A 12697-nucleotide genomic window follows, 5' to 3' on the forward strand; every position below is an offset into this window, starting at 1 on the left:
GAAACATCTTAACTTTTGCTTTGGTCCAGTTGTGCTGACTTCCCCTGTATTGTGTGTTGTCCTTCCCTTTACCGAAGTTGATCCTTGTCTACTAGTTAGTAATTTCCCCTCCCCCTGTCTCTCCACCCTCATAACCATCAAAGAATGATTTTTTCTGTGTTTAAACCTTTTCTTGAGTTCTTATAATAGTGGTCTCATACAATATTTGTCCTTTTGCAACTAACTATTTTCACTCAGCATGATGCCCTCTCTTTGCCAATATTTTTAATCAGCATCAATGTTTAACCTTCCATTATTCCAAAAGCGCCCCTTGTGATAAGTGTCTTCTCCCTTATCCACATATACATTCCTTGTGCAATTGCTTCCTCAAGTTTACCCTGCAAACCTAGGTAACAGAGGTGTGAAACCCATGACACCGTAGGACTTTAAGCCCTGTCTTTCCCACTAGGGGTGATGTAGAGTTTTGAAAAACACAATCATGCAGTATTGGGGAAGTAAGGGTTAGTGTCGTGGTAGAAGTATTGATTTTTTTTCCTCCAAACTTTTCACAACTCTTCCCCTTTGTACTGACTTTAAGAAACTGGAGCCATTAATAAAATCAAACTCTATCTCACTTTCCACTTCCTAAGCCATCTACTTCCCATTCCCAATACCCACAGTGTAAGCCATGCCTTTATTATCTCTTACTGAAACTACCACCTAAACTTCTTAGATGGTCTCCCTGTGTCCAAACAATTCTTTCTCTGCAAGTAGCCAGAGGAATCAGTCTACAATGCAAATAATTTCCTTTGTGAGATGAGGCAGTGTGGGATATTAACAAAGTGCCAAGGTTTTCCTCACACAGAGCCATTGTTCTTATAGACTGCTTTGCCTCCAGCAGACTCCATAAAAGCCTGCCCCGTTTTTTTATACCGCTAATAAAAATGTGTAATTAAATAATTATCGAGTTAGCAAATTTACTTTGTGTATCATCTGTGTGCTTCCAAAGAAGGTAAGTTCCATGATAATAGCAAATTTATCAGTTTTGTTTTTCATTTACTTTCTAACTGCGAAACTTCGTGTTGTTTATTTAGTTTCTCTGTGCCCCATGTGGAAACCCTGGTGGCATAGTGGTTAAGTGCTACGGCTGCTAACCCAAAGGGTGGCAGTTCAAATCCACCAGGTGCTCCTTGGAAACTCTGTGGGGCAGTTCTACCCTGTCTTATAGGGTCACTATGAGTCGGAGTCAACTTGACGGCAATGGGCTTGCTTTGGTGCATTATGTCTTGCCTTTTTAAAATGCAGATAACAAAGGAATTGTTGAGATACTTAAAGAGATAACTCAAGTAAAATGCTTTGCACAGTGCCTGTTGTTGTTATTAGGTGCCCCGAGTCGGTTCCGACTCATAGCGACACTATGTACAACAGAACGAAACACTGCCCAGTCCTATACCATCCTCACCAACATTTTTTTGTTTGAACCCATTGTTGTAACCACTGTGTCAATCCATCTCCTTGAGGGTTTTCCTCTTTTATGCTGACCCTCTACTTTACCAAGCATGATGTTCTCCAGGGACTGATTTTTTGTGTGAGACAAAGTCTCCCCTCCTCACTTCGAAAGAGCATTCTGGCTGTACTTCTTCCAAGATAGATTTGTTTGTTCTTCTGGCAGTCCATGGTATATTCAATATTCTTCACCAACATCATAATTCAAAAGCATCAATTCTTCTTTGGCCTTTCTTATTTATTGTCCAGCTTTTGCATGCATAGGAGATGATTGAAAATACCACGGTTTGGGTCAGGCACACCTTAGTCCTCAAAGTCACATCTTTGCTTTTTAACACAGTGCCTAGAACATGGTAAAAGTTCAATCGTATTAGATATTTATTATTACTTATTACCATTCTCCATTGAATCCATGGCACTAAAAGAGTGTCTGAAACATAGCAGAGGTTCAGCGAATACTGTTTGAATGACTGGACATGTGAATAATGGCACAAGGAGGGAAGAGAGCACAGTGAGAGTGAGCTCTATATTTTTTGACTTCCTGGAGACTTTGACCAGGGAAGAGAGATGGAAGTGGAACACTTAAATGATGATTTGAAAGAGAAGATAAATCACTCAGAAACACATTAAGGTGTTTGTTGACTCAGCAGATTTTTCTTCACATGTAGTATGATTTCAGCACAAAAATTCCCATACCCCAAACACTTCTCCCCACAAAAAACTCCCACACATGCTCAGTGTCTTCATTTACTTTAGCAGAGGCATTCATTCATTCATTCATTCCACAATAAGAGAGAACTCTTGGATCTAAATTACTGAGAAGAATTAGCATGTTGGTATAATGAGTTTCTGTCGATTTATAAATTACATCAATTTCCTCTCTGAGTAACAGTAGGAGTTCATCAAAAAAAAGAAGAAAATAGGTTTCAGAAGGAATGAGGATTGCCTCTTAGGGGGAAGAGAGGAGCCAAAAGTGAGGGAGGAACTACCGAGCACAAGCTTAAAAAACTTCATAGTTTCACACAGGCTCAGTCCTAGTTCTCTTTGTTTGTACATGGATGCACAAAGGTTCATGGACTCCTGAGTCCGTTTAATCTTGGGTGGCCACACAAATTATTGTAGTGGGAACTGAGATTATTAAAGTTGGACTGGGTGTTAAGGCAAACATGCTCAGTTTTGCCCCTTTCCTTGTTTCATTCCATGAATTTTTTTTTTTTTTTCCTTTTTTCCCCTCTGGAAAATAAGAATGTAAGTACTTCTTATTCCCATGTGGGGATGTGGAGGTATTATTAGTATAAATAACATACTATTTTTGTTGAATTATTGAGTATTATAAAAGAAAGACACTATATAGAAGAAACAAAAATTATTACTGTTGGGTATTTGATTTGAAATTTTGAAAGTATGGGATATAAATTATCAAAGTATATTTATGGTAAAACCTTATTAATTAAGAACACTTAATTAAAAAAAAATCTTTTTTTTTTTAAAGCATTGGAGTCCCTGACTGGGCAAATAGTTAACTAGTCGGACTGCTGACCAAAAGGTTGGAGATTCAAGTCCACCCAGAAGCACCTTGGAAGAAAGGCTTGGAGATCTACTTCTGAAAAACCAGCCATTGAAAATCCTATGGAGTCCAGTCCTACTCTGACACACATGGGATCATGATGAGTCGGAATTGACTAAATGGCAACTGGCAAGAAAAGAGTTAGCCTGGTAGTAAATAACTTGAATGTTAAAATGGTTTAAGATATATGCAGTATACACTTGAAATTAATATAAATAATCCATTAACTCAATATTTCTCAAACTTCATTGATAGTAATAATCTCCATCAAGCTCTCCAACAAGCTATAAGAATACCAATTAAAAAAAAAAAAAAAAAAAGAAACCAGTGCCATTGAGTCCATTCCAACGCATAGCGACCCTATTGGACGGGAGTAGAACTGCCCCATAGAGTTTCCAAGGAGCGCCTGGTGGATTTGAACTGCCAACCCTTTGGTTAGCAGCCATAGCACTTAACCACTACGCCACCAGGGTTTCCAGCTATAAGAATAACTTGTTAAAAACACAGATTTCTGGGCTTCTTCCTGTCTTCTCTGATTCTGAATCCTCGGAGAAGAGGCCTAGGTGTTATACAGGGTTTTGGTGATATATTTCACATGGGTACTTGGAACACATTGCTTGACATTGTTTTGAACAGGCTGGGTTGTATGATGAAATGCACATTCCTTGGCCCCATCACAGATGAGCTGAATCAGCAACTCTTCATGTGGCCCCCAGAATTTACATTTTTAGCAGTTTCCTCTAGAAAATGTCATGTACAGTGAAAGTTTGAGAGTAATTGCTCCCTTTAACAATATTTAGTTATATAGGGGCAAAGGTGGACTTGTTTTATTAAGTACTGAGGAACTCATTATGAGAACATTATAAGTAATGTTTGTTAAAAAATGAACTATAGCTTTTTCTTAAACGGTTAAATATTCCTTGAAATAGTCGATCAAGTTAGTAAGTTCTTCATACACAATGCAAAGAAAAATTTTAAAGCCACTTAAATTAGTTTTCATGACTTGTAAACTGTTAAAGAAAATAAATGAAATTACTTAAATGTATTTATAATTAAATTTATAATTAAAACTTTAAACATTTTATTTTAAATATATATTCAAAAGTTAATCAAATTTTCCCACACAACACTCGGATATAAAAATTATATTTTCAACTGCATGCTTATTTCCCAAGCTTCACTACTTGATTTTTATCTCAAATTGAGAATTATATTATTTCCAGTCCAACAATTTTTTCCAAAATACATTTTTTAAAAACTCCATTAAGTTTCCTGTTGTGGGGAATAGTATGGCAGTTCCTCAAAAAATTAAAAATAGAATTATAGCATGACCCAGCAATTCCATTCTTAGGTATATATCCTAGGGATCTAAAAGTAGCAATGTGAACAAACACTTATGCTCATCACAGCACTATTCACAATAGCAAAAAGGTGGAAACCATCTAAGTGCCCATCAGTGGATGAATGGATAAACAAAACATGGCACATGCATATAATGGAATACTACTCAGCTATAAAGGGAAATGAAGTTGTGATGCATGCTACAACATGAGATAAACTTCTAAGACGTTATCCTGAGTGAAGTAAGTCAATCACAAAAGGACAAATATTGTATGATCTTACTTACATGAAATGACAATAATAGGTAAATGTATAGAGACTAGTGGTTATTAGCGGTTACCAGGGGTGTCGGGGGAGCGGGGAGGGGGAACCATTCTTTGGGAGGTAGTGAGTTTTTGTCTATTGTACATAGGGTTGCTATGAGTCAGAGCCGACTTGACAGCTCTTAACAAGAAGACATTACATCTATGACAGCATGCTCTGTATTTTGTTACCAGCACTTACCACAAGTTGTAATTACACGTTTTTTTGTGATAGTCTATTTAATATCTCTCTCCCTCACCAGGCAGGAAGGCTCAAGGTTGGTCATGCTTGTTATACTCAACACTATATTCATCTTGACTAAAACAGTTCTTACCATAAATGTTTACTGAATTAAAGAATGGATGTTTGATAAATGAATATAGAATGCAGAATGACTTTGAGAACTCAGAGGTAGAAAACTGAGCAAACAGGGTTGTGGTGGTGAGAACAGGGCAATGGAGGAATTAAAAAAAAAAAAGATTGCTTAAGGTATAGTGTCTCAGGGATTGTGCGTTGAATAAAACAAGGAATCCAGAAAAAGGAACTCACTAAGAAAAAAGATGCATGATCTTCTTATTTTAAGGCTGTATTCCACAGTATTTACCAGTTAGCCCAAATAGTTCAATGGACTTTAGTTTTTATATTTCATTTATTGATATTTAGCTTTTTCTTTTTGAGAATAAACATCTCTTTACACATCCTGTAAATGGGTTAAACTAGTAATCTATGTTTTTTTCCTTGTCCATATAATGGATAATATTTAAATAAGGTTGGCCAGGATTATATCTAGTATAACTGTCATCTTGCATAACCAATGAATATATAGCCTGTCAACCTTTTAGTTATTTTTTTTTTTCCCTAACTTGAACTAATTTAAAGGATACTTCCTTAGTTTTGAGGGCACAAAAAGTTAGGTCCACAAATTCTTGAAACAAATCCTTAGCAACCATAACTATTGCTCCAAAAGAAATTATCTAAACCTCTGACTATTTAGTCACTTCAACAGATGGTTAACAATTATCAAAAATCACTGGATTATTAATATTTCTAGCTTGAAATGAGTTTTTCATAGTCACCAGTACAAAGTAAGCCCCCTTAAAAAAAATCCCAAAACAAAATAGAAAAAGCATTTCAAGTCAATAGCAGAATAATAAGCCAACTAAAAAGCCAGAGGATGTGAATTCTAAATTATGCTACACGTGTTGACATAGGAAGAGAAGCAGAGGAAGGATTGGAAGAAAACGTCCCAAAATTCTGACTCTAAAGTTATCATCAGTGGAGTCTTATCCTGTCTACAAATAAGAAATGAACATACTCAGACTTGAAATACAAGGAATTAGAGAAAATTTTTATTACTTTTAGAGAATAGTTCTTTATGTAATTAGTAACACGACAGTTTTTGCCTGTGTTTTGGTTTTTCATTATCTCTAGATTTGCAAAAACGTCCTATTAAATATACATTGCTCTTTGGTTTGTAAAGTGATAACCCAAATTTTCGACTTTACGTCTTAAAAAATGGTAAGTGACATAGAACAGCTAGATAAAATACTAAATTGCAATTCAAACAAAAGTTCTCTCCCTATGCCTTACCACAACTACAGGATTTGTCTTCATCAAACAATTTTGAAAACCTTTTGCCAGGAAAGGAAGTACAATAACCTGGAATCCAAGTAAAGTCTCACACAGAAATGAAAAATGATTTCAGTGCTGTGTAGTTGGAGAATTGCCTCTCATTAACACAGAATGTGCTTAGGACTTAACTGTTTCATAATTTGGTACCCTTCAATAAAAATAACAATGACAACAATAATAGTAAAAATAATAGCTGAACTGTGAATAGCACATAACAGTACTCCTCAAATACTCAAAAAAAGCAATAAAGCTCCTCTTATTTTGTTTCATCCATGCACACACATTTGAAAAAGAGGCATTCCAAAGCTTCATATTTATTTTTCTAAAATCATGTTAATTTCTTATTTATTTCAGGCATTACTAGAGACTCAAAATTTACTGCGCACTCAGGTTGCAAATTTTACCTTCAACCTTGGATTTTCAGGGAAGTTTTACCACACAGGTAAGAAGGAGCTTTGCCTTCTCAGGCAGCTACATATAAATAGGAGATAGGATTTTAATTGTTCCATAAGTAGGGGAAATATAATGTCCAGACTGATTATGGGAAAAACTTGGACATGTTGTATGAGTGGCCAAATCCCAAATCAATGAGCTTGTTTACTTTGGTAAATGTGTTTAGAATCAAGGGCAAAAGAGGAGAGAATTGACTTTTTCTACTCAGTAAAAGAAACTGTAACCACTGTTCTAAATATGACAACTTGTCTTAGTACTGTCTAAGTAAGAAATGTAGTAATTATAAATAATAATAATAATGGGTGGCATTTTAAAGTTGTCAGATAGCTGAGGTGATGGGTGTTTTTGTACCTATTCTTTTCCTCTGGAATACATCTGGTGAAGAGAGAGGAATCTTACAGCCTCAAAGAAATATAATAGACCCTAAGGGTCTTCTTGCTTAGCTTACCTTTTTTTTTTTTTTTTTACAGGATTCTTCCCTAGAAATATGGTTGCTACTTTTGTCCAATATGGCACTAGTTTTTTTTTTTTTTTACTTTTGTCCAATATACATTACAATAATCACAATCAGGCTTGTGTCTCTTTCCATTTCTGTTTCTGCCACAAATACTTTTCCCTTGAGTCTTAGCCTCTCAACGAATTCTCCAAATTTGATTGGTGTTGACTCATTCCTCTGTGTTGCGATACTTCTCACCTCATTCCCGCCTTCACCTCCAGAATTTGACTTTTGTTGTCTGGATATTAGCATTGTAATATCTGGCACTAGTATGGATAAAAACTATGTGGGTAAAATTGATTGTCTAATGCTGATGACAAAAATAGCACAAAATGGTATGTTGGGGCCTGAATTAGGGGAATACTTACAATCTGCTCCTATTTGTGCATCTGGGCTGGAGCTAAGTGCTTCATTTAGAAGTCTGCATTGTTGTTTCTTCATAGCATCTTAGTGGAGACATTTCACAGTGTTCTCCATGCATGCATGCAGTTTATTGACTCATTAGAAATATCCCATACGATGGTAGCCTTTAAATATCGTAAATGAAGCTTGTTTACTCAAAGAGGCTTTCTAATGTAAAAGCTCAGCATGGTTTATTAGAATATTGAAGCAGCAATGTCTTATTGGCTTTTTCTTAATGCCTTTTCTCTCCTGTTTTGAAACATGTAAATCTGTTTAAAGTAATAAAGGAAAATTAGTATCTAGACCAGTTGATAAATCAAATGATTGCATATTTTAAAAGGACGTATTGCAAAAAGCAATTTGGGTCATCATATCTGCACACACAAATCAATTCCAGCTTACAATAGACATGGTTTTGTAAATCTTCTTCAAAAGCCCCCTAAAGAAATGAGTTGAGGCCTGAGAAGCTCTGACTATGAAGTTATAAAGCAGATAACTCTGAAGGCTGTATCTACTCATGCAGGAAAAAAAAAAATTATGAGATTATTTAGGGTTCACATACAAACAATATTACTTTGTCTTATGTAGCTGTCTATTAAAAGTAAAACTATTCTTTTGACTGGAATATATCTGGGTAACTGCCTAAATTTTATTTACTTTTCATATTCAAATCTATTAAACCTGCCAGACAAGTGCAGAATAAATGATGATAGCAGGTTATAACACTTCCCATTTCTTCTTTACAGTCCTGAACATGTACACAGCACACATTCGCTAGGAAATGAATATACTATTTAATGTCACAGGGATAGGTGTTGAAGGAAGACACCACAAAAATAACAGACATATTTTAATTCTGTCTCTTAAAGGGACGTCACTGACTCATTATGTTGGAATTAACCAACAAAAACAAGAAAAGAAACGCTTTATTATGTTGAGGTGATATTGTCATTTAGAGAGTAAGCATTATGTGAGTTTGTAAATTCTGAAAGTTTAATTTTCTTCACACAAATATAAAAAATTATTTCATTGATTTGCTTCTTTCCTGCATACAGAATCATTGAAAGGAATCCATAAGGTACTTCAAGTGTGCAATCATATTATGTTGATTAATATTAAGTCACTCAGGGAAATCAAGGTTTTTCTTCCAGTACAGAGGTCAACTTTAGCGACAGCCTCTATCATGAGAGCAGGCCTCTCCTCTAACTGGTCACATTTCTATATGGGAGTTTACCTATATAGACAAAGGGTTGAAAATCAGAGAAGTGTTTTCCTTCCATGTACACTTAGCTGTGATGTGTAACCATGAGGAGGTGGCCTTGTCTCAATGACTGTCTCAGTTCTCTCCCAGGATGATCTGATTTCTCAGTGCGGGAGTTTACTGATTGATGAGCCTCATTGTTTTGAAGACATTTAATCACATATGCCCAGCGTAATAATGATTGATTCTACATTTCGTAGCCTGCTTCACTTATTTGTATTTCTCGTATATTCCTTTCTGTTCAGTTTCTGTCCTTCACATGCTAAAAAAGAATCTCAGCTAAAAAGAAGAAAGGGCATATCACTAAGCTTTCCCAAAAAGTCAGTCATACAGAGGTGCCAAATTGAAAGAGGAAGAGCATACTGCAAATTACACACACACATATACACGCACGAGTTAGGAGTGAAATATTTACTCTGAAAATACTTAATGCCTGATGGGATTTGAGCAATGAAAGCCCAGTTAAAAAATGGATATGTTATGACATTAATATGCCTTTCAGGGATGGAGGACTACAAATTTTATTTTCCAGGGGACGTGATTTCTGGTGACAATTGTTGCTATTTTGTATAAATGAGAATACAATGAATACGACTCAATCAATGATTATTTCATGGCTATTATTATTTGCAAAATTGATTAATATTCTTTTCACCATGATACCTTATTACAAAAAATAATCCATTACATAAAACTATTAACTTTCAAACATGAAGGTTATAAATGTTATATTCTTTATCTTTGGTCGTTTTTTGTTGCCGTTTGTTTGCATTTATTTGATATATAAAGATTTGGTTAATAGACTAGATATTAGAGTCACACTGCCTCGGATCAAATTCAGGGATATTTTACTAGCTATGTGAACACAGCAGGCTACTTAACTTCTCTGTGCCTCAGTGTCCACATCTATAAAATGGGAATAACAATAATATCTATCTCACTTAGAACAGTTCCTAGTGTATTGTAAGTACTATATAAATGTTTATTATTATTATTACTTTTAAAAAAGTATTTTTCTATAGGAATCGAGTATTATCAAATGAGTTAACAGTTCATATGGCTCTATTGTCTGATTTTGAAACTGTAGGTAGCTTTTAACCAATTCTCACCACTATACAGTTATTTTTATGTAATATGATATTTTAAAGCAGTTTCTTCTATACTTATCTGTATCAAACTGCGTCAGGCTCAACAGAAAATTAGGAAATATCTTCTGACAATTTAGAAATTGCAATATTTCACATGTAATGAGCAAATATAAAGTAGAAATTTGAAAAAAAAAAGAAGACATAATACAGAAGCTGAAATTTGTGTCTTATTTTAAGATTACAACTCTGTCCTATTTTAAGGTTACAACTCTGCCTTTAAGGAAATGAACATATAGTGCAGATCTCACTAAAACAGTTCTTATTTTGGCCCACTGAAAGAGTTTTTAGAAGCATACTACCACCCATAACACAGGTCCTCCAGAAGTGAGGCAAAGAAATGAACCCTTCAATATTTTACTTCTGAAGTAAAACACTTTTCATTCTCTGCAAATCAAGAAAAGTAAAAGAACATAATTTTAAATCAGAACAAAAAATTCTGTGTTTAATCAATAACGATCTAGATTTAAATCTAGATCAAGTTAGACGGTAAAGGCTCAATGTGAATGTGGTTAATTTAATGGGTGGTAGCTTGTGCGAAATATGGTCAACCTAAAAAATATATATATATATATGGTCACCTAGGAACTATAAATTGTATTTTTAAGAATACATTAGGCGAGGAAAAATATGTGTTCACTCTGAATTAAAACATTTAATATTCTCAGTTATCTGGATTTGTAAACATTGAAATTCTGCTGTGGTCCCTCATTATGACTTGGTGTCCTGTTTTTCATTAAGCTATTTCCAGTGTCACAGGTTTGGTTCATGTGGCTTTGAGTTATATGACCTGTAGAAAATAAGAGAAAGGGTTATGGGAAATTAATCCACAATGTGAAAAAGTATTATTATTTTAAATAGTATTCTCAACCTTGTGGGAAGTGTTTATAAATTAATATAACTCTGATATAAAAATTGCTTAGAGTTTATGATCAGTAATGCATCTGTTTACAGCAAGTCCCCAGGCTTAAGAATGTTAGACTTAAGGACAACCCACACTTGCCCTTTAACGTTATGTAAATTTGCCCTCTCAGTCAAATGATTGAACCAACCCCTACTCGAGACAAATTCTTCCTAAGAATCACCTTCACGTGCTGCATGTGCAGCTCTGAAATCATCGAAAAGCCTTTGAGCCTTTTGTTGCGTTAAACCCAAAAGCTTGTTGCTGTTGAGTCAATTCTGACTCATGGCGACCCTATAGGACAGAGTAAAACTACCCCATAGAGTTTCCAAGGAATGGATGGTGGATTTGAACTGCCTAGCTTTTGGTTAGCAGCCAAGCTCTTAACCACCGTGCAACTAGGACTCCAAGAAAGGCTAAATAAGAACTGTAGGTACCAGTTCCGACCCACCTACAAATTCGACTCAAAGACACGTTTAAGGAATGGACCTCATTCGTAACCCGGGGACTGCCTGTATAGCAGTAGTTTGCAAAGCTTTCTTTAAATTGAGTAACCGACCTCCTTCCTAGTCAAGTATGCATATGTGCCTCCTGCCACTACTGATAATGATCAGCAGAAGCTAAAGCAAATGGAAGCATTTCTCAAACGTTCTATTTTCAAAGCACAACGGGATAATTCCAGGAGAGTGACAGAATTATCAATTTGTTCATGGCAGGTGACCTAAAGGAACTATTCCTAATTTATGCCTCATTTTGTTAAATTATGGCGGTGAGAAAAACCTGGTCTATAGCACAAATGCTTCAAGCTTGAAATCCATCTGAGGAAGTGATAAACTATTCTTCGTTTGCATTTCCATATTTGAAATTCTTAGTATGTATTAGTAAAAGTCAATGGCCTGTGAGTCTGTAGTACTAATAGCTTTAGCTAAAGTGAAAAAAAAAAATTAAGGATTCTATGGTCCATTCATTCTTATGACTTTATCACTTTCAAGACTTCTATTTCTTTACTCCCTGTGTATTTTCAACTCACAGTGCCAAACTCTGATTAAAACTTGGTTGTTCTTACACCTTTTGAGGACTATGGATTATATCCCATCAAAAATACATATAAATAAATGCACACAAAAATTGGCATGCACTTTAGGCAATATGTGCAGCCTCTAAAGTCAACTGACTAAATTAATACAGACTGAATTAAATTATTCATTTATTCGTAACTGTGGAGGAGTGGCTTGCTACAGAGTAAGTTAAAAAAGAATCTAGTCCCTGCCTTTAGAAAGGCTATAATCTAGGCAGGCAATGTTAGTAAAAATGTGTGAAAACGAAGCGCTCAAAATATCACAGGTATAAACCAGTGAATATTATTTTTAAGAAGCAGGAGATTCTAATATTTATTAAGTACTTTACCACGAGTCACACTATTAAGTACCTTAATCACTTTATCTCATTGATTCTTCACTAAGACTCATGATTTCCAATCATGGAACTTAAACTCAAAGATGTCAACTAGCCCAAGATTAAGCGGCGGAACTAGGGACTCAAATCCAGGTACTGAATGATACCAAATATATGTAAGGACACAAATATATTTATTTATATAAATTTATATTGATATGTAAATTGAGAGCCCAAATTTTTAGAGTGATGTTAACAAACATCATCAGTTAAATTTGAAATTTAACTTTAAACTTCTATGCAAGAAAATTTTAAG

At 35.0% G+C, this 12697-nt stretch overlaps 1 protein-coding gene across 1 annotated transcript in view; it reads left to right on the forward strand.

The window, feature by feature from the left end:
* LOC100665316 (N-deacetylase and N-sulfotransferase 4) overlaps window positions 1-12697 on the forward strand; it is a 509460-nt gene that overhangs the window by 328939 nt on the left and 167824 nt on the right. The window contains exon 4 of the mRNA XM_023548610.2: window positions 6683-6770. Coding sequence (XP_023404378.1) covers window positions 6683-6770 — 88 coding nt within the window. The remainder of the gene's footprint in view (window positions 1-6682; window positions 6771-12697) is intronic.

Source organism: Loxodonta africana, chromosome 5, assembly GCF_030014295.1.
Source record: "Loxodonta africana isolate mLoxAfr1 chromosome 5, mLoxAfr1.hap2, whole genome shotgun sequence".
Taxonomy (NCBI): domain Eukaryota; kingdom Metazoa; phylum Chordata; class Mammalia; order Proboscidea; family Elephantidae; genus Loxodonta; species Loxodonta africana.